The sequence below is a fragment of the Lissotriton helveticus genome, chromosome 3_2 (genome assembly GCF_964261635.1).
Source record: "Lissotriton helveticus chromosome 3_2, aLisHel1.1, whole genome shotgun sequence".
NCBI classification, from domain to species: domain Eukaryota; kingdom Metazoa; phylum Chordata; class Amphibia; order Caudata; family Salamandridae; genus Lissotriton; species Lissotriton helveticus.
Genome location: NC_136062.1, coordinates 343,434,395 through 343,458,130, shown reverse-complemented (window position 1 = coordinate 343,458,130; position 23,736 = coordinate 343,434,395). Strand labels below are relative to the sequence as shown.

At 42.7% G+C, this 23,736-nt stretch overlaps 1 protein-coding gene across 1 annotated transcript in view; it reads left to right on the top strand.

Annotated features, from left to right (window-relative positions):
* GAS2 (growth arrest specific 2) overlaps positions 1 to 23,736 on the top strand; it is a 766,676-nt gene that overhangs the window by 508,531 nt on the left and 234,409 nt on the right. The window contains exon 7 of the mRNA XM_078684661.1: positions 19,565 to 19,672. Within this exon, the coding sequence (XP_078540787.1) occupies positions 19,565 to 19,672 (108 nt within the window). The remainder of the gene's footprint in view (positions 1 to 19,564; positions 19,673 to 23,736) is intronic.

The window sequence follows — 23,736 nt, the reverse complement described above, 5'->3', positions numbered from 1 at the left end:
AGCTGAACAGAGCTCCTTCCAGGACACCTCCAAACTTGCAAATCCAAACCATTTGTGACTGCAGCAATGCCAGAGGAGCCAGCACCAGGGCCCAGTGACACAGGGCGCAAGAGGAAGCTTAAGTTCTCTGAGCAGGAGTTGGAGCACCTGATTGAGGGAGTGGTTGATAACCACTCCAAACTAATTGGGAAGGACTCCAGGAGGGTGCCGGAGGTAGAGAGACGTCGAATCTGGCTTGGGATAGCTGCTAAAGTGAACGCTGTGGGCGTGACACACAGGTCACAGGAGGAGCTGAAAAAGAGGTGGTACGACCTCCGAGGTCGTGCCAAGGAGAGGGTGGCAGAGAAGCTGGGCCAGACCCAGGCTACTGGGGGGGGGGATCCTACAGTCCCTCCCAACACCCCCATGGAGGACCGCGTGGAGGACACTCTGGAGCCAGAGGCGTGCATAGGGGTCGTCTATCTGGACTCATCCCGACCCAGCAAAGACAGCCAAGGTAAGTGGCATGCGACTGCGACCCTGTCCCCTAACAATGGCCATGGCCCTATAGCCTCCCGTATTCATCCCAAGTCATGCAAACCATGCACATTAGGTCATGCCCAAAAGCATGTGGGACATGTAGTCTGCCCACAATGTACAAGAACCCCAATGCAGCCTCACATGTCCCAAAGTGCGCAATGCCAAAGCCAGGCAGGGAATGTCATCCAGCATGCATGTAGCAACTGCACGTGTGACAGATACATGCAATTAATGTACGTCCAATTCCCCTCACAGGTGGCGCTGACAACAGCAGCGACAGCTACAGGCTGCTTATTGACGAGGCACAAGAGGATGCAGAGGAGGTGCCAACACCGACACTTCCTGCACCATCAGGCGCAGCACCTCTCCCCGCAGCCAGGGCAACACCAACTGGGCCAGCACCATCAGGAGCAGCAGCTATCCCCGCAGCCAGGGCAAGACCAACTGCGCCAGCACCATCAGGCGCAGCACCTATCCCCGCAGCCAGGGCAAGACCAACTGCGCCAGCACCATCCGGCGCTGCACCTTTGACAACCACAACTCCACCACCAGCTGGACCATCTACATCTGGTGCAGCTACTGTGGTGACAGTGCGCACACCCACTGTGGGCCACCAGCAGAGGAGGCATGGCAGGGCTCGCCAGCAGAACACAGCACGCAGCGGCAGGAGGGGGATGGCTGTGCGCGTGCCAGACCTGAGCATTGAGCGCCGGATGCTACGCATACACCAACTGCAGGCACGACGGCAAGGGGCTATTCAACTGCAGCTAAACAACATTGGCCGCAATGTGGCCAATGTGGGCGAGAGGATTGAGCGCACGACGACAGCCATGGAGGCCAACACTGCTGCGCTCATATCGCAGCGCAACTCCGCCCGTCGCCGCCACCGGCAGCTTCTTACGCGGCTGTCAGCCTACACCCGCTCTAACTATGTAATCGGGAATGCCACCTCCCAGCTCTCACGACGGTCCCTGGCGCAGCAGCAGCAGTTGATCCAATGCTTTGAGGATGTTGGACGAGTGTTGGAGCAGGTCACCACTGCCGTGTTGGCACTCCATCCTACTGGGCCAGGCAATGTGGGGGGGACGACACCAGTGAGGGCACCTCCAGTGTCAGCAGCCTGTCAGCCTCACTGGTTGGCGTGTTACGCCGCAGCACCAGGCCCACTGCAGGGACACGTGCCATCCCAGAGGAAGAGCCAGAGAGGCGTTTGGGTGCTGCGCGCCGGAGGCGCAATTGAGTTTCATGCACATTGGCTGGGACATGCTGCTGATACAAGCATGTCCAGTGTTTTGTTAGGAGCAGTATGGCGCAATACTGCTAGCATTTGATGAATGGAGACATAACATTATTATTGTGCATTTAACAATAATATGTATTCCTGCATCATACATCGGTCTCCTGTCATTATTTCCATTGGCATGCAATTGTGATTTGTTGGGTGAGGGGAGTGGGTGCACTAGAAACTGTTCATTGTGATGTGGTTGCGGCATCTGTGTCCTTCAGCTGGGTTCTCCCCGCGTGCATGCGCACATGTGCAGGTGGCCGGTCGTCCCCTTCCGACTCACTGCCAGAGATCTCTACAGGTATCCGGCGCTTGGTAGTTATGTTGTGTAGTATTGCACACACAGCCACAATGCGGCAGCACACATCAGGACTGTAGTACATGGCCCCACCAGTCTTGTGCAGTATGCGGAATCTGCTTTTCAGTAGCCCAAATGTCCGCTCAATGCAATTCAATTCCTTGTGTGTATGTGTGCTACATTGTAACGCCGTTGCTGTGGTGTGGTATGGGGTGAAGAATGGGGTGAGGAGGTATTCACGGAGGGCGTAGCCACTGTCACCTGCATGAGAGGAGCAGAGGGTGAGTGCCTGTGCAGCGCAGATACTACATCACAGTGTGACATTGTGGGGCAAGTGTACTTACCAAGTAGGTGTCCTTCACCAAAGTCTCCCCTGGCCAGTCGTGTGTGGAGGCCGCTGTGCCGGAATATGAAGGAGTCATGTGTACTCTCCGGGTACTGTGCCACAATGTCCGTGATGTATGTCTTAGCATTGCAGACCATCTGGATGTTGAGGGAGTGGTAGGACTTGCGATTGCGGTACATGTACTCCGTTGCAGCTGGTGGGCAGATGTGGATGTGAGTACAGTCAATGCATCCTATCATATGTGGGAACTGCGCAACATTGTAGAATTGCTGCTTGGTCACATCCAAATCCTGTTGGCTGGTGGGAAAATTGATGTGCCGGTGTAGCTGGGTCAGTATTGATTCAAGGAAACTCCGTAGGCAGCGGGACATGGTGGGCTGGGAAATCCCCCCAGCAGCCACAACTATCCCCTGGAAGCTCCCGGAGGCCAGGAGGTGCAGGCTACACAATACCTGGACATGTGTAGGCACGGCATTGGTCCGCCTTGTTGGGTGCTGCATCAGGGGGTCAAGGTCCTGTATTAGCTTGATAATCATTGCCCCATTCAGGCGGTACTTTGCATATATTTGCTCTCTGGTTTGGCCCAGCAGGGTGACCCGCTGGCGGAATATCCTCTCCTGGATTCTGCGTCTCCTCCGTGCTGCTCGCTGTAGCCTTCGCCGCCTGACCACCATGTACAGTCCTGGCATTGTGAGACTCCTAATGCTGCTGCTGCATCTCCTTATGTGTGTTTGGTCAGGCCTGCACCTGTTACTGATTGGGCAACGTTTTTTCGGAAAAAAAATTCCATGGCTTTGATGGTTACCACCTGCTTTGGGTTGTCCTTAATTTGCGCCTCGCAAACAGCGATTTTGTTTTTTTCGCTATTTGCGATTTTTCATGATTACCGATTGCGATTGTATAGCGAGATCGCTATTTTATTCCGATTCGCTAATGCTCTCCTGACGGGATTCTGCGAATCTTTTAGCGAATTCGCTATTCTGTGGTGAATGCCGATTTTGTGAATTGCGCTCGCAATAGCTTTTTCGCAGCTATTGCGAGCGCAATTTCGCTTCATGAATCAGGCTGTAAGACACAGGAGTGTCGCCTCACTGAGCAGGGCACAACGGAAAAAAAATAAAACAATAATAACTTTTTGCTATTACCATTTTATTTTTCCCTTGTTGCTCAGCTGGGTTAGGGTGGGCTGGGCTCTGATTGAGGAGTGGCTCGCATCCTCTTAATTGTACATTATGGTTTGGTCAGCCATCTCGGGCCGACCAAACTGTCATCTGCATTTTGCATGTTCTCCACCCAGACAGCATTACAGCCTGGGTGGAGAACATGCCCAGAAACCACTGTGTTCAGAAAATCACAATGCTGTAATGCAACGTTGTGATTGGCTTAGGGGAGCCTAGAAGCTTGTGTGCTACCTGTTCCTGCTTCCTGTCCTAGACGCAAGGAAGCCCGAGAGACGGCAGGCAGCAGCACAGATGTAAATCAATGTTTATTTCTTTTATTTCATTCGATCCCCCTTCTGTAACCTGCCTCCCAACACCATTAAATAGCAGCCACCACTGCTACAAATGTAATTGCGATAAGGACTGAAGAATAAAGCTGGGCTGTGTGAAAAAGTAAAGGGAGGGTTACATAGGAGTTAGGTTACATAGGATTTAGGTTACATAGTTACATGCACTACTTGAAAGCTCAATTTTTACATTCAAGTGTGATATTTACTTTGCAGGTGTGTTAGAATATGAGACAATTATGACAAAAGATTGACAGTTAAATAAATTTCAAATAGAATTAGAATTTCCTTTTAGCCTGGCAGGGAAAGCACAGAGATGATGGTCGGAAAATCTTTAGGGAATAAGGGCTTAATCAATACCTCTGTAATGCTCACAAAGCAAAGCTGATGGAAATCAAGACATGCCACAGATAGAATGAAGGTGTAAATAGTCCAGCTAAGAATCACGACGAGAGTATGTCAAGAAACATTGGAGAACTGTACAATTGGATGGGGGCTGTGCAGCTAATGCAGGTTAAGCCCAGGAAGGGGTGCAGAAGGTGCCAGCTCCTAGGGTTGAGGTCCAAAGGCACATCTGAGAGTCATTGCAGAGGTGAGAGAGATCATGTTACCACAGAGTCTGTAAATGCTGGAATTAGCCATAGCTTTCACACTGCCTACGCTTTTAGGATGTATCCAGTGAAGAAGCCCTCTAGACTTTGGCCGTAAACAGGAGATGAGGGGGGTAGGCTCAATGGAGCAGATAAGACAATGTATTTGGAATGTTAGCATGCTGCTTGACCAGCTCCACTGTAGTTTATGTGCCAACTTACGTGTGCAGCTACCACTGGGTGCAGTGTGACACTCTGATGTTTTGCATAAAAATCCCCACATGGCCTTCTGCACAGCCAACTCTGAGGTGCGTGTTCACCCTATACTACTCATGTGTGAAGACTGGGAATATCGAATCCCAAATATCGATGGGACAAAATATCTTTACAAAAATATTGAGGGACAAAATATCGAAATATCGAAATATCGAAAGGTAAGGTGCTACATATTTTCTGTACCTAACTCTCCATATATGTACCATAGTGATATATATCTTAAAGTACATAGACACGTTGTTAGGAAAAGTAACTCTGAACCTCTCTCTCTGCACTTTTCTTTTGCTATTTTACCCATCAATGTCATTGTAAATATTCTGTCCCATCGAAATTTGGGAATCAATATTCCCAGCCACAATCCTACACATGTGTGTAGGGTCACTATCAACAAATACACCTCCATGTATTTCTTTATAGGACCAGCTCAGGTGTTCAGACTCAGCATCACATGCACAGGTGACATTGTAAGTTATAATGTGCATATGTTTAAATGGCTTAGGGATGCCTGTGAAATGCAAATGAGCATACTAAGGTGAATTGAAATTCGCATGACAAGTAAGTGGTACCAGCCCTTGAGTAAATAGATTGTTCTTTAGCCTATTTTACTTCATCTATGCAACCAGTAAAAACCTCAGAAGCATAACTGTACACAAACTGTAAAATAACCTCGGTGGAGATATCTGGTGGTGACAACGTCCCGCAGAGTGTCACTCAGTTACCTGTTTGGGGGCACCTGTCCTGTAGCTATAAGAGTGTCAGAGTAAGTAATTTAAGGCACAGAGTTATCACAACTCTTGTGAAGTAATAGTCCTAAAACTGTCCCCTTCCAAAGTGGATGATGCCCCCCCTGCAGAATATAATGACGTCCCCCCCCCCCAGACCTCTATATCTTGACGTGGGTCCTGTGCTCTCCATGCCACTGGAGTCACGCTAATTCTGCTGATGAGGAGTGAAACCCTGAAACCCATCCTAGGATGCTTGTTTTCAATCCAGGGAGGACCTGGCGTGGCTGTTCGGGCTGGACTGTTCCCATAGGGAGTAGGGTCAAGACTGATTTGCATATGGTTAGGTTCAAACTGGAATGAAATGGGGAGCAAAGAAGACATGGATTTAGGACGATATCTCTGTACTGGGGTGAATGTATGACATTTTTCTGCATTCTGTGGATCATTTGCTCTTTTTGCATCTTTCTAAAAGTGTCTTTTTTAAAATGCTATATTCCCAGTTAAGAGGATTTATCATTACCGTTCCAGTGAGATGAAAGATGAGAGAGCTACTCCTTCTCAATCAGGAATTACAGCTTATAAGTGTAATATGGAATTTGCAATGTTAACCTATGAGAATGGTAGGTCTCACAGTAGTAAAAAACGAATGTTGGAGTTTTTCACTACCAGGACATGTAAAACTTAGAAGTACATGTCCTACATTTCAATTACACAGCACTCTGTCCTATGGGCTATCTAGGGCCTACCTTAGCAGTGACATATATGTAAGAAAATTTGGGTTTAAGGCTTAACAAACAGTTTTAAATGCCAAGTCAACATGTGCAGCACAGCTGCACACACAGGCTGTGCAGTGGCAGACCTGAGACATGTTTAAAGTGCTACTTGTGTGGGAGGGACAATCAGTGCTGCAAGCACACTAGCAGCATTTAATTTATGGGACCTGGGCACATGTAGTGCACTCTGCTAGGGACTTACAGATAAATTAAATATGCCAATTGTGGATCAGTTAATCAAAGAAACTTCAGGGGCGAGAGCACAAGCAATGGTTAGCATGCTAAAGTGCCCAGAGTCACAAAAAGTAGGTCAGAAAAAGTAGAAGAGGAAGGCAAAATATTTGGGGAGTGACCCTGCAGAAAGGGCCATTTCCAACACCCAGTGCTGGGGACAATGCTGTTGTGAGGCTGATACATGCCCATCACTGAGAAACCTATCCAATGGGTTCCCCAGGCATACACGTACACCGATGCGCACATCTCCTTGAGAATTGATGCTGTGGCTGTTGAATGCTGTTATAGGAAGATTGGACCGAGTTGAACCTGTGCCAAACAACCATCGCACTGAAATACAAAACATTATACTTTAATAGTTACCACTGCCAGCTCGTGAGGAGTAAGGTGCAAACATTTTAGCTTGAAGATAACTGTGGGGTGGTGGGTTTCTAGTTTTCCACCATGTCTCCAAGATGCTTTATTGTTTTAGTTTTCTACCAAGATAACAGTGCATTGTCTACTCGTTATTAACTTCTAACCAACAAGACAGAATTTATTTTTGTGAAAGGAATGTCAGGATTGGAGGCGTTTAGCTATGCTGAGATTGAGAGTTCTGTTGTTCCAAAGGTGGGGATGACCCAAGTTATGTAAAGAAAGGCGGAGCAAGGAGCGGATTTCCAAGGTTAATATTCCCAACAAAGTAGGGTTGGGAGCTTAGTGTTGGATGGGGGAGGTAAATTTGTACATATAGGGACAGCTGTGGGAAGTCAAATTGCGATTGCAATTTGGCTGTGAGCAATGTAGGTAGACAAATACCCGCACGCAAAATAAGGAATTGCAAAAATTGTGATTCCTTATTTTCCACAAGCATTTAGAGAACCACAATTAGAGATTCCCTAAATGCTATGCTGGTTGGCATCATAAATTGCGATTTTGCCTTAAGGAATCGCAAAATACCACCAACTTCAAGTTGTTGGTATTTTGCGATTTCATTTCAACAAGCACTTTTTGGCTTATTACAAAGTGCCATGTGGCACACATACATGCCCTTAGGGCATATATGTGCATCACATGTGCACACATGCACATTTCAGGGGTGCAACAGGGTGTCCTTTTGGAACCCTAGCACCCTTGAAATTGCGCCCTCAATTTGCGAGTACCTGTTGGTTACTCGCAAAGTGCGAACGCAAATTCTATTCATTCCTAGGGCCTCTTGGCCCTTAGGAATGAATGGGATGGTATTCCTTGATTGCGAATCTCAATTTGCGATTCACAATTAAGGAATATTAAGGAATAGCAAATATTTTTGCGATTCTTACCTACATTCAATTTAGCGAGTCCTTAATAGCGATTCGGTAAAAATCGCTATTAAGTACTCGCTAAATTGAATTTACCTACATCTGGCCCACAGATATGAAGATCCTCAGAATATGGTGCACCTGATGCAGTATACAGCATCCTCATAACACCATATGATGGTACACAGGGAGACAAGCATGAAGGTGCTTCAAACACTCCTAGTAGCCCAGGGAGAGGCGGATAAGGCGCTGCATGCTTTTGGTCGAGCCTAGGTTGAGCCCCTTTGCCTATGAGCTGCTGGACCCGACCAGGTTGTGTGAGTGCACCAGCCTGCTGTCTACTCATTGCAATCTCAGGTGGCTGCAGGTGCCCACCTACCTGTCTGCTCAGGTTTAGATGGAGACGATGTTTGTGAACGTGGCTTTCCAGCATTGCATCTGACCTAACTGATCAATCCCTTTGTGACAGTGGATAGCAGTCTATTTCTCTCAGACCATATTCAGGAGGAAATATCAGACGGTATTCAGATATTGAATAAGGTGCAAGTACTCTAAGTACAGCTGAATATTGTGCTAGGATCAAAACCCAAAATGACATATTCACACAATGTGCAGATTTCAGGACACCCTGTGCTTGTGGAAGATGCCTGACTTCTGGACCAATCAAGGCACCTTCCTCAGAAATCCACCCTGATATCACTGCCAATTCTACTCCCCAAAAGGTTGCCTAAATGTAATCAATGTGTGTGTGCTATTTCACCCTAGTTTTTGAAGAAATTAAACAATTGTTGCAGTATATGTAACCAAGAAAGAGAGACACTACATTTTTACCTTGAGCAAAAGAACAATAGATTAAACCAAGATCTTTGTGACTGGGGGTGAATGTTTGCATTGTTCAGCATCCGGTCCATCAATTGTTCCCTTTGCTTTTGTTGCCCTAAGTGGGAAGGGTGTGCCCAGAGTGGGTCCCATGCTCATTGAGCCACTGGATTCATGCGAGCCTGGCCGATGAATGTTGATGCTCCAAAACCGGTCCCAGGATGCTTGTTTCTGGTCCAGGGAGGGCCTCACTTTGCAGTTCGGCTAGACTGTTTCCTTGAGTTACAGGGTCTGGACTGATTTGCATATGGCGGAGTCCAAACTGGGGTGGCGTGGTGAGGTAAAGAACGATGGATTAAACCCTGAACTTTGTGACTGGCGGTTGAATGTTTGCATTTGTTAGCATTTATTCTATCCATTGTTCCTTTTGCTTGGGCTGGTCTCAAAATGTGTCAGACAATGCTGCGAGCTAATGCCTAAAAGGAGGTCACCCAGTCACAAACAAGTCAATGGCTGAAAAGGGCTTTCTATATGTTATGTTTGTGCTGTTGTGTTTGTTGTATGCGCTGACATGAGCTCTTGCCAGAAAGCTGAATTCGTGAAGAGCTGCACTAAAAAGAGGTCTCTCAAGGTAACAGTGGAAGGAAACAACTAATCCAGTCAGAACACTGTGAGATGCAAATGCTCCTTGGTGGGACAAACACAAGAACAGGGAGGACTACCATTGAACCACAAGTAGATAACTGGGATAGACAGCAAAGTCATCCCATCATGAGCAACAGGAGGACCCTAAAGCCACTGTAAGTATATATGAAAAGGCCACATTAGGACCTGATAATAATAATGATAATAATAATAATAATAATAATAATAATAATAATAATAATAATAATAAGCAAAATGAAGGACAGTATCCTAATTTCTTAGGCCCTCATTTACCCATACCGAATAACTGGCCATGCATGTAGGGACTTTGAAAGTTTCTCCTGTTTAGGCCCCCATTTCTAGGCATCAGAAGCCTTGCTTCAATCAAGGCAGGCATTCCTAGGCCATGTTAGCCAGCATGTCCGCAGCATATAAGTTATATTACCCAATTATATTCCCCAGGAACACAGCACAGCACAGCATAATGATGGGGTGAGAGAGAGTTGGGTGAAAAAGTCTGGCCCAAGAAAAGGGGCAAAAGGGGCAAGGTTAATTTTATTTATAACGTGCACAAATCACCCTAGAAGGGGGACCTCCTCACAGCTTAGAACATAAACAGGTAGTTCAGACTCTTAGGCCGCAAAGAGGTCAGTCTTGAGAAATTTTCTGAATTTAAATGATCTGTACATTGACATAAGTGAAGTGAGAGCTTATTTGAAAAAATGGGGTAATTAGGAAAAGGGTCTTCCACCTGAGCAAGACTTTCTTATCCTGGGTACTGTAAGCAAGGCTTTGTCACTGGACCTTAGCAGTCTACTTGGTCTATTAGAGAAAAGCTTTGAAGAGGTATAGCTTGGGCCTTTGCCACTCAAGAAATTATGTTTCAGTCAGCAAATTAAAAAAATAAATTATTTTGTGGATTGGCATCCAATGAAAAGAGGGCAAAAGAGATGAAGAAGCTGAACTGGATGGAAGATTCGTAATAAAACTGCCTGTGGTGTACCGAACTACCTGCAGTATATTTATCATTGTATAATTGATGGAAGCTAATAAGGCATACAATAATCTGAGCGGCTGATAACCAATGCTTGAACAAAGGTATTCCTCGTATAGTGTGGAAGGAGAGTGAAAACTCTCTGTAACAAGTAAAATATATGATAACAGTCCCTATGGTTTGGCCAACCTGTTCTTTCATATTGAGTGCTTGATCAAGTCATACTCCCAGATTTTTTACAAGCAGTTTCGGATTTGGTGCAGCACCCAAATCCGAGGGCCACCAGTCTGGTGTGCAAAGCTGTTGGGCCTTACCAAAGAGAATAATCCTGGTGTTATCAGCATTGAACTGTAGACAGTTTTCTGTCATCCAAGTGGCAATGGCTGTGTACCAGCAAAAAAGTGAAGTCATGCATTATTCAAGTCTTTACAAAGTGTGAAAATTAACTGCAATGTCGTCAGCATACGATAAAAGTTCAAAGCAAAAGCTCTGGCAATTTTGGCAAGAGGGCTACATAAATGCTGAAGAAAGTAGACCCCCATATCTAATGTTAAGGTTTGTGATTTATAAAGGTCCAAATTAATCACCTGGATATGACCAGTTAGAAAATCCTTGATCCATTTTAATGCTGTGCCGTGGATCTCTACCTCCTACAATCTTTGTAACAATCTGGGAAGGCACACCATATCAAATGCTGCTGAAAGGGGTAACACCATAAGCAGTGATGATGGAGTGCTCATGTCAAGAGAGCATCATATTGAATCAAAAACCACAATTAAAGGTGTTTTGATACTTTGCATCGGTCTAAAATCTGATTGTGACGGATCCCACAACTTATTGGTTTCAAGATACTCCATGAAATGACTATTTATTTGTCCTTCCAGGAGCAGAGAAATAGGTTGATAATTAGAAAGGTCCTTAGATGACAAATTAGCCTTTTTTTAAATGGAATGCCCTGTGCTGCTTTCCAAACTAAAGGGAACTTTCCTGTGCTGATAGACAAGTTGAAAAGTGAGCAAATGGCTGGGGCAAGCTTAGAGGAGAAGGCGGCTGAGGTTCTAGGTGGATAAATGTCCAGCGGAGAGCCTAATTTGGCCACTGCCAATGCTTTCTGGAGTGAATCTGGTGAAAGCGACTAAAACTCATCAAATGATGGAGCATTGTTACAGAGCAGCAGGCAGGATGAAGCTGCCAAATGTTTTTACAGATATTTGAGAAAAGTTTTGGTAAAGTACAGTCATTTCTTCTACAAAGTTATTTACTAATGAATCTCATAAAGACTGTGATGACTGAATCTCATGTAAGCATGCCTGGGGGTTTGTAAATGTAATACAAACTTTCTATAACTATTTAGAGAAGCTACCCGCCTGACTAATTTAATGGGAAATGAATGGCTTTCGGGCTTTTTTTATATTAATCTGGCCATTTTATCAACAGGATTAGTTTAGACAAGCCTCACTGTCTTTCCACTTTTTTACACTGCGCTTTTTCGCATCGTAGTTCTGGTGTATATCAGGGTATGTGCATACCATGAGTAAAATTTGAACAAGTTTTAACAGGTGCTAATTTATTGAATGCTGTATTTAAAGCTATATGATAATCAAATAAGGCTTTATCTCCATTTCTGAAGCACAGGTCCTTGAGGGGGTCCCACCACCTTGGACACCCTAGAACCAGCCCTGATGAGACCCTTATATGGTTTTAAATAAGGCATGGTATATCTTCATGCACGAGACTTGTTCAGTGGTCCGTCTGGACTTCAGCACATTGATAATGTCTGCCCCAGTACCAGTTACCTACTATCTTTTTTTAATGTGTTTGTAGGCTATCATATGTAGTGCTGCAGTGCATTGCCAGGGCTGTATCAACGTTATTCTTCAACTAATCTTATTATTTTAGTCAAAAAGACTGCACAATCCTTTGGCTACTTGCTATACAGCCACCATTGAGCTAAAGCATGCTTACATTAGGAAGTATTGTTCTCCTATGGGGTACAGTCCTCACTCACATTGCTCTCCCCTTCCTCTTCTTCATGTTCAATGAATAAGGATTCTTCATCTCTCATCATTGGTACCAGATCCTGTTCAGCAAAAGAGTTACTTGGGAAACACGGACCTATGAAATACCCATAGGCTTTAATGAGACAATTTGGATAGTGGTAGACCTGTCATTCTTAGGGTGGTCTTTCCCCCAACTGTTTGCCTTGTGCCTCCCATATTATTAATTTTTGTTGTTGGCCTTAGGACTCTGAGCCATTTACCGCTGCTAACTAGTGTGAAAGTGCAAGTCTATTAAAGAAGATGACAATAGTGCATACTTGATTGACATGTTTTTGTACAGGTAAGTGCCTTGTAAAGTGGTATACCATATACCCAGGACGTGTACTTCAAATGCTACTAGTAGGCTGCAGCGCGTATTGTGCCACCCAAAGAAGTAGCCTTTCAATCCCTTCTCAGGCCTGCCACTAACATGGCTGTGTGTGCAATTTAATGTCACTTTGAAATGGCATTTAAAATTACTTGCCAAGCTTTAAACTTCCCTTTTATTATGTATAAGTCACCCCTAAGGTAGGCCCTAAGTAACCCAAATGGCATGGTGCTATGTAAGTAAAAGGTAGAACATGTAACTCTATGTTCTGCATGTCTTGTTAGTGATAAACAGCCAATTTCGTTCTTTGGCTAAGGAATTCAATGGGAATTCATTAATATACTTTTAAGCTGTAATTCCTGATCAGAGAGGAGTAGCTGTGTCATGTTAAATATGTTTGAAAGTGTAAAGATAAATGTTCCTTACTGGTGATGTTGGATTTAACATTATCTCTTTCTAAATGTCACTTTTTGGAAGTGGACATTTCTCTGTACTAACTGCTCTTTGTGCCTGACAGCCTGTCCCCAACTCACATCTGGGATGGGGAAAAGCTACAATTTGCCCATTTCCTTTAGAAAGACACACGGACAGGAATTGCTGGGTGTGACAGAGACTCATCTGCATTCATATAGCCTTCCTGAGAAAAGGGAGAGGTGGCTCACAATTAGATCTGAAAACATGGAGTCCTGTCCTCACACAAACCCCAGGGTTAGCCTGGCAGACAGGACTGGGTAGAAAGGGATCCTTGTGCACTTCACTGAGTTCTTTTGACATCACACCCTACATCAAAGGTACTTTTGGGTTTAAGTAATGGGCCTCCGACACCCTAAAATCAGGCAGTCTGGATTATCTTGAACTGAACCTCTGTCAGAGGACTGATGAGCTGCTTAAAGGACTCAACTGGACTTCTTTTCTGGAAGCACTGCTTTTCTGCTTGTTGCCTTGCTGCTCCCTGACGCTGTTGGAAAGAGAGCTGGACCATGTCTTCCCTCAAAGTGATCTCAAATGGCTCGTTGCCTCCGGTTTTCTGCAGTCTCAGGGACACAGAAGACAATTCTGCGTGTGCTGTTGAACTCTGTCTTCTGTAAGTCCTGTGAGGTTTGCAGCTGTTTTCATGAAACAAGATGCATTGCATCGACTGGTTGAGAAATTCTGCTGCATCAAACATTGACGCCAAGGCCGACTGACAAGAGCAGTTCTACAGACTGCGTGGCACAACAACGACTTCAGCGAAACTCGACGACGACGCAGTGACCCAACTGCATGGAAAAGATAAACACATCAAGCCCTCAGCGTTGATGCTTTGCTCCATCCATGGTACTTTTTTAGCTGGCCCTGCATGGGTCCTGTAGTTGGCCTGCCCTCCATTGCAGTCGGCATGAACTTTTTGTGACTTCCAAGCACTATTTTTGATTTAATCTTTAAAAATTCATGCCTCAACTTCTACTGATTGGATTTCTGTCTTTTGCCTCCTATTTTGCTCAGATAAATATTCTTTCTTTTTTAAAAACTGTGCGGAGTTGTTTGTGTTGTACTCACTGTGTTGTTGTATGTGCGTATTGTACAAATAGTTTACACATTGCCTTTGTAGATAATCCTGAATGCTCTGTGCCAAGCTATCAGATGGTAAGTGCAGGCAATCTTATTGTGTATCTAGCTTATCCTGACTAGAGTGGTGGTACCTGCTGGGCCTAGGTGCATACCTCTGCCAATAAGGAATCGCATTTCTAACATATAGATACTATATGATGTCTAAAGTCACATTGAGCAAACATGCTATGAGGACCTTACTTCACCGTAATCCAGTAGTTAACCGTCATTGGTGCAACAGGTGCACTAGCAGTTGTGCCAATGGCTGCAAAAGGTCAACTGCACTCCAATAATGGAAGTGATTTACCATCCAGTGAATGGGGAATGGGTTTATTTTGCTTGCTTGTATTAAGTTATGTTGTCTCCTTCGATAAGCCACTGCACTGGAATAATTACCTTACATTTTCTTGGCTGAGCTCACTTCTGTATGAGTACACCAATCAAGTAAACCAGCCAAGCAAATAAAAGTAGGTAGTCCTATGTTCAAAAACTTGAACTACATGTAAATTAATAGGTTGCAAGAAATGGAAAATCATTACCTTACCCACCACAGACAATCACAATATATGAGAAGAAAAATAAATGCTATAAATGGCAACAATGCAATGCATCCTTGTGCTTTTCTCTGCACTATTGCACAACAGGCTGCCTAACGCCAACACAGACAGGGATTCATGTGTTTGTGCAGGAGGGGACACCTTCCTGCACAAAAATAATCAGTGATGGTGTTTTCCTCCTTCTACGTGAGCTGCAAGATGCAGCACACATTGAAGGAGGGAAAGCGTCAGATTCTATGGGTGTTATATGGGAACACCAACAGCAACACCCATCGAATGCCCCTTTCAAGCTTAGTAATGTCTGAAAAGGGGACATATTTACAAGACCATGAAAAGCCACACAGAGTGGCTTTGCATGGGTTTGTAAATATGAGCCCGCAAACTGTGTCACCGAAAAGGTGACGTTCCAGCGGTGCAAGGGGCTTGTACATATGCACCCAGATACAAAACACGTGGAGTTTTTGGATCCATTGAATACTGGTGTAGTGGGTCCTAGAGATAATGGTGTTTAGCCTCAAGGAGTCGTGCTCAATTACAATTTGCAGCATTGCCCCACTGGTGGATTTTGCAAACCAAAAAATGTAAGTCTCAAGTAAAACCTTTGATGAGAGCAAGGTGGGAATTTATCCCAGCAGCAGAGTGACATTTGCAGCTATGAAAGCAAGCTTTGTAAACACTTTCACATGGGTTTTCTGGTTGGTGTATCGGACCTCTGCTTCATCACGGTGCTGAGACAGAATATCGAGTTAAAATTGACGTCTTACTCAAATATTGTTGGAAATATCATGATTCAGAAATATTGACTGCAAGAATATTGTAGCCAAGAATATCGAATTTAAGGTGAAAAATATCGTAAAAGAAAATATACAAGTCATTATTATTGTTTGCAAAAATATAGTTGTTTGAAATATCAATTTTTTAATTAGTGTATTTTAGTTTATATTTGAAATCTATGTGACGTTTCTTTTTCTGTATAAGTATTGCTTATGTTTTTTAATATATGTGTTACATTTTTAGTAGTTATGAATTTTATTTCAATGAAATTTTGCATTTCTTAGTTCTGTAGCAGGTTGTGGGTTTATAGGGGAATAGGGTGGGAAGTAATTTAATTATAATACATTAATGATTATTTTTTTATTTATTTAAGTTGATTTTATAGCATTAATTGTGGCAAGTAATTCTCTTGTAATTAATTTTTAATTGGTTGTTAATTAATATTAATTAATTAATACATATTTATGGGAATTGTGTTATTAATTTTTGGTGTGGATTGTGGTGTTTATAGGGGTAAAAGGTGGGAAGTAATTTCTGTTTAATTTATTATTTTTTAGTTGTTCATTTATATTAACTTATTAATTGATCACTATTTATGGTAATTGTGTGATTTCTTTTAGGTGTGGGTTGTGGAGTTTATGGGGTAGAGGGTTGAAAGTAATTTATTTTTAATAATTATTAATTAGTTCTCAATTAATATTAATTAATTGATAGAAAAATATTTACAGAAAGGCCGCAATTACTTTTAGGTGCGGGTTGTGGGGTTTATAGGGGTAAAGGGTGGAAAGTAATTTATGTTTACTTAATAATTCATTTTTAATTAATCTTAACTAGTTAATTGATAATTAATTATGGTAACTGTGTGAATTTTATTTAGGTATGGGTTGTGGACTTTATGGGGTAAAGGGTGGGAAGTAATTTATGTTTAACTAATTATTAATTAATTGTTAATTAATATTAATTAATTAATTGAAAATTACATTCTAGAATTTGTGTAATAAATTTTAGGTGTGAGTTGTGGGGCTGACTGGGGTAAAGGGTGAGTAGTCATTTTTGTGTAATTAATAGAAATTACTTGATAATTAATATGAATTAATTAATTTATATTTAATTAGGGTATTTGTTTAACTAACTTTATAATTAGTTGTTAAATACTATTAGTTTTTTTATTGAGTTTCAGTTTGTTTTTTAATTAAAATGTGTTTAATTGGTAATTATGTTAGTTGAGGAAGTAATTTAAAAACAAATGTAGATGTGGGTTGTGAATTGTGTAATAATTAATGTTTTTGTTTCTAAATAATTTTTATATAAAATATTTATATGTTTCGAAATTGTTTTTTATTTAATTTAATATAATATTTGTAGGTATTTGGTTTATGTATTTAACATTATAATAAGTTTATTTAAGCATGTTAATATTAAATATATTTGTATTAGAATTTTTACCATATTTATATCTTCTTTAATTATTTTTTTTATTTAAATATTTTTATTGTTAAATTGTTCTTTATTTTTAACTTTGTACTGACTTGAGTTAGAATAGTAATTGTTACTCCTCTGCAGACCAACACTTTCCCTACTGTTGCACTCACTGTAGTGGGAATAGTAATATTTACCCCTCCGCTATCCAACACTTTCCCTACTTTTATAATTTGTAGAGTGGGAATAGTACATTTTATCCCGGCACTATCCAACAATTTCCCAACTGTTGCAGTCACTGGAGTGGGAACAGTAATGTTTACCCCTCCGCTATCCAACACTTTCTTTACTGTTGAACTCAGGGGAGTGGGAATAGTAATTTTTAACCGTCTGCTATCCAACACTTTCCCTACTTTTACAATTATTGGAGTGGGAATGGTAAATTTTATCCCGCCACTATCCAACACTTTTGCTACTGTTGCACTCACTGGACAGGGAAAAGTAATTTTTACCCCTCCGCTACCCAACACTTTCCCTACTATTACACTCACTGGAGTGGGAAAAGTAATTCATACTCCTACGCTATACAACACTTTCCCTACAGTTGCACTTACTGGAGTGGGAATTGTAAATATTTTTTACTGATATATTTTAACATTGATATTTTGTCAGGGAAGCCTTCATTACAGTCTGCTTGAAATCGCCCCGGCCAGAAAGAAACAGATATTTTGCATTAGTGCTTCACTTTTGCGCTTGTTACCCTGAAATTTAAAAAATAATATCTCTGGTTCCCGTGTGGCGATTTTGATCATATTGGTGTCTCATCGCTTAATTAATGTTTGTCTATTTTTCTAAAGTTACTTGGGAAGTGTATTGTAATTTTTTCTTAACTTTAAGAAAACTTTAAAATTGTTGCTGCTTGCACTTATCAATATTCTGTGTTGAATTGCCAGCTGCTTGCACTTTGCTACTAGGATTTGAACAGAGATTCTCTAAAAACTGTAATTTTAGTCAGTGGTATAACAAAGGCCCCTGGAGCACTTCTGACACCGTGTTGTATGATGGGCAGTACTGTACTTCTGGCAGTAATGTTTCTTTACACAAAGATGGACAACTTTTTATCTGATACCTCACAGAGGTAGCACAGCTTTCTTTTTCAGCTCTGCTCATAAACATTTTTATGGATCCACTTAATGTCTTTAGAAAAAGATATTGTCAGTTGGTTACCCTACCTACCAAACTGCTCGCTTTATTGCATTTCCCTGAAACTGTAGACCATCTGCATTCACCTTCTAGACAAGCAACCCTTTGAACTAATTTGGTCATCTTGAAATGTTGCCACTATTTTCATCATTCCTCTCCAGCAATGAATACCAAATTTTTTCAATACTTCTCAACCTACTAAAGTTACAAGAAGCTGAACCTGTCTGTAATTGAGATTTCCCTAGCTACGAAGGTCTTGATGCACGGCGGGACTCGGAATAAAAACCGTCCCACAGTAACCAAACTATCCCTCACGGGTAAAAAGCGGGCCAACCCTTCTGGCCCATCGGTAAAAAAACGCCCAGTGCCTGCTACAGCCAGTCCGGCCCTGAGTAGATGCCAGACCTCTTCTGAAATATAAACATTTTTTGTACTCCTACCCATAGCATATTTGCCTTTCCCAGCATCTGTTCTTCAATGCTACCTATCGACCAGCAGTTACTTATTTAAAGAAAGTACTATTTCAGTGTTAAGAACTCGCACACCGTTAGGCCTAGCTTTGCTAGAGAGACTGAAATTCATAAATAAAAATGTTTTGTTATAGTTTCCTTGAGATTTGAATATAAAAGCATCATATTTTGAAAGTGTATAGCACAGAAAAAAGACATAGGGGCATATTTATGAGGGCTGTGCGTCATGCCTGCACCGTGCACGAACCAAACCTCTCACTCATATTTATGAAGCCAAGGAAAGCCACTTTGTGTGGTTTTGAATGGCTACCCAAATATGGAGAAATGCAACACAGTGCAAATCCCTGTGCTGTGTTACTCAGGCCTGGGAAGGCGTTCCAAGGGTGCTGCAGTGGGTATTCCCATGCAACACCCATGATTTTTGACACATTCCTAGTCTTACTAGGTCTTGTAAACCTGGGAAAAAGTCAAATCTTATGCATTTATATTTCTCCTTCTATGTATGCTGCATTCTGCAGCACACATAGAAAGAAGAAAATGCCTCTATGGATGTTTTTGTGAGCAGGATGGTGTTCCTTCCTGCACAAAAAGAATCCTGCCTACAACACAGGCACCCTTGCAGTATTGTGCTAGGCTGCTGAAACGGCATGAGTGCGGGGGCAAGGACATAAATGCACCGATTTAGATACATACGATGCATTCCTGCCCTTTGCCTGTGGCGCAGGGCAGCACAGCCAGTTAAATTGTTGCGCTTGGAAGCTGGGCCCCTGATGTCTGTTACTCATTACAAATAATAAACAATATTAGATGATGGGCTAAATTATTGTGTAATTGTTTTTTCTATCTATATAGGCATTTATTGTATATTATTAAACTGCTTCCTTTTTCTTCAGGTCAAACGTATTTCTGAGGATCCACCTTGTAAATGTCCCAATAGATTTTGTTTAGAACGTCTATCACAAGGAAGATACAAAGTTGGCGAAAAAATTCTTTTCATTCGGGTAAGATATTTATTTTAAATCACAATGCATTCATTTTTAGAATGCCCATGCTAACCAATCTGCAAGGTGGTTCCTTTATTTTCATTTTAAAAATGCTTATGGTTTCCTACATATTTTAAATAACACTAGAAATATGGATGATTATAATCGGGTTTTCCGTTTTTTCATTAAAACATACACATCTTTAGATTTTGCTATATTGCGTAACTATGTGCAAGTTGATCTCCCATCTCTGTGGGTAGAATACTCTCTTCGGTATACACAGGTGAATTAGATATACAATTCTTTATTTTGCATACCTTGAATATATATATATATTATATGTATGTTTGTATGTGTGTATATAGTTATATTTTTACAGGATTCATCAAAGGGGTGCAAATAAAAGGGGTTCCTTAAACAATTTTTTTCACCAATGCATTATCAATAGACTTGTACTCTTGCGTAGCAGGCAAATAGCTGATGGGATTTCCATGACATTTGACAGGATTATACATCATGGTGTGCAGAGGAGCCTTCTGGGTACCAGAGTTAAGTAGAGTATGCGTTTTCAAAGTTAGAAGGTATTTACACCAAGTGATATCTGGGACCACTGTATCTTTGTGGCATTTTGCAAATGTTGCTAAGCTACAGCGGTAACTGGCAATGCCAAGTCATTATGTGAATAGCTAATGACTGCCTTTACAAGACTTAAAGGTTGCCATGTTGTATTTAGGCTGCTATTGTGTTCTGGGTTAGGGGTTTAGATATAGATATTAGGTTTTATAATTTTCCTCTTACTATTGACTTAATCTATGGTTATTCATGTGTTCTTTTGGTACCCTTTTGATTGTGGACATCAGGGAGTTCGTGCTTTCGGTCGTACTCTTTTTTAAAGTATAATTTGGTATCACTAGGGCTTTAACTAACACAATATTGTAATAAATTCAAATGTCTTTCAGACAGGGACCCCCAAAGTATATTTTGCCCAGTTCCCCTAAACCCCTAAAGAGAACATTAGTGGCATCCGGCTGGATTTATCTGCAAAACAAGCTGCCACGTGTGTGACTCAGTGGTCTCAGAGGGTGCCCTGATGAATGCAGACAACAACAATATAAAAAATCACCAGTGGAACCACTCCCAGGTAGCCCACAGGGGGTTGGATCTCCTCATGGAAAAAGAAGCACCGTTACGCTATTCTAGACAATGGCCACAAATTTGATGGGCAAAACAAACAAGATGATGGACGGAATGTTGCACAATGGCAAAACTTTCACCTCCAGTCACAGATCTGGTTTTAATCCATCGGTATTTTGCTCACCAAGCCACCCCAGTTCAGACATGGCCATATGCAAATCAGTCTTGACCCTGTGCCTCATGGGAACAGTCCAGTCTGAACTGCCAAACCATGTCTTCCCTGGTCCGGAATCAAGCATCCTAGGACCGGTTTCTGGCTATCAGCCGTCTTCAGCTAAGGATAGCTTGACTCCAGTGGCGTAGTGAGCAAGGGACCCACGTCTGGGCATACCCTTCCCACATAGAGTGAACAGCAAAACAAACAAGATGATGGACGGAAGGTTGCACAATGGCAAAACATTCCCCCCCAGTCACAGATCTGGGTTTAATCCATCGTTATTTTTCTCACCAGATGGGGGCACCGCTGTACCAACAACCCTGCCCTGAGAGTCCTCAGACCTGAGCACGGTAGCCTTTTGAGAAGGAGCTCTTCTAGGCACAGTGAGAGCCAACTCACAATAAATCGACATTCTGGACCTCTCACAAGTGTTCCTGGGTAGCACAGGAAGGGGCATGGCACCTGCAGTGTTAACCACGCCATTCGGCAGGTACAGCAAACCTGGGCCCAGATTTACTATTATTTTGCATCAGGGTTGTGTCCCTTTTGTGGCGCAGTCCTCGCGCAAAGTCATTTTTGGCATTTACCAAGCCACACAAAGCCACATGCAAATGTGTACATATCTCTAATGTTGTGCTTAGTATTGAGTTTTGTTTATGTTGAAATGCTTCTCTTTTTTAATACCATGGCTGCTGGAGTCATTCATCTGCATTGCTGGGCCCTAATAGAAATGGGTGTGTTCATGACGTCCTCAGCTCGTCATGAGCACACGAGAGGTGTACCTCATGATGAGCTGAGCTCGTCATGAGCATCGAAGGGGTTAAATGAAAAACTATTGACTGGGCATTGATTTGTCTGCGTGTCAATAGGTGTGTTGCTAAGGTATAGGTTTCTATCATACAGAGCCTCTCTGAGTAAGATCAGGCTTTGGTGGGTTAAAGCTTGACTCCAAGAGGGAGATATGTTATAGAGAGCGCACCATCTTTAAACCTCCTCAGAGTGGCAACAAAAGGCAAAGGTTGTATCCATATGAGTGGCACAAATGAGTGGTGGAATAATGTGGCACCAAGAGATTAAATAGTGCTTCACCAATCATAGGAAACTTGTCATCAGTTTTTAAGTTCCCATAGTCACTCTAAAGCTGAGAAGGAGCCTGCAAGACCCGAAGAAGGATCAGTTGGGCAGAAACAGGTATACCAGGAGTCTAGAGCATGGACACTCACAAACATTTTCCTGGGGGCCATAAGTTCGGTCTTATGTGTGACCGAGGGCTGCACCGATGCCAGCAGGGTGGTGGTCGAGGGGGTGGCATAAACTGGATGTAAGGGAAGGGTGTACATCTAGTTGCTGAACTGAATTGCACAATGTGGAACCAGAGAAACTGGGTTGAATACCGGCTTCCCCACTTAACCAAATTGTGTTGTTTTCCCTCCTTTTTCTTCATTATCACATATAAGAGGACCTCGAAATACAGGAGTTCAGGATGTGTGCTGTACAAAACCTTCTTGTGTGTTTGGATTTAATTACTAATGACATTGTTGTCAGGGTTGGCAAGCATTTCGAAATTCATGTTTGAAAACGATCACTTTAAAAAAATGCTTCTGAACGGACTGCTATAATCTGATTTACTAAGGTGAAACAGTTCTGCATGTTAATGAAATACGTATTTTTTACACGTTTGCTGTCTTTAAAAATTAAGGTGTTCCTACAGTTAAGGGGTGCAATATACCTTAGTTACTCGCTTTCTTTAAATGCAATCAACCTTTAAATAAATGCTTGCTGTTTGTTTATTGATACTGTTGCCCAGGGGGCCGCATGTAAAGGTCAGGATGTCGGCATTCGGCGCCTGGGCCGTATTTCAAGTATCACGTATCTAGAGACTCCTGGCTTTCATTCTGGACTTTGTGCACCTGTTAATTGATCTCCAGGGTTGGTCACACCAGTTCCCTGGTTCCTCCTGAGGAACAGTAGAGGGTGACTTTAATGGGGCCCTGAAGGAGGGGATCACCTTGACTTCTGTGGATTGCTTCTTTTGTGGGTTCCCTCGGAGTGGAGTGTGCACTACAGACTCTTTATGTTGCTAACAGACATCCTGCAAGTGGTTGTCATGGGTGACCGGAGGGTCCAGGCAGTTGCAGTTGAGGACTTTGGATGCTGCTGTCAGGAGGATGTGTGGTCGGTAAACAAGGATGGACAGAATGGGCGGTCTAGGTCACTGCAACAAAGATTCCGCTAAAGAGGAGAAACAGTTGTGCTAGAGGGTGTAGAAGGGCTACAGGAACATTTTCAAATCAGTCATGATTAGGAGAACCCTGGAGGATGTCACAGTAGCCTAGTACTCGCCATGAGAAAGCAAATGCAACTGAAATCAGAATAAGAGGCCCACGATATTCAAGGGTTATCTTGCGACTCATGTAAAACATGAAGAAAGCTGCAGCTGGATGTTTGGAGGTGGGTGCATTAACTGCCATCATGAATACCAATTATAACCAGCCTTTTTTTCCTTAGAAGCATGTTTGGCATTGGGTCCCCATGCGGGTGTGGTGTGAGCCCACAAAATGTAACAATTGTCTCCATTAGTGGTTGAGAAATACCCAGCACAGTCATCAGTATTCCAAGGAGCACCTGGTTATGTGTGTAGACACGTGAGGAAGGGGCTTCCCAAGCAGTAGGAGAAGCACGTCATTACCCACTCTGCAATCCACTCTGCACAGATATGCTGGGAGAGCAG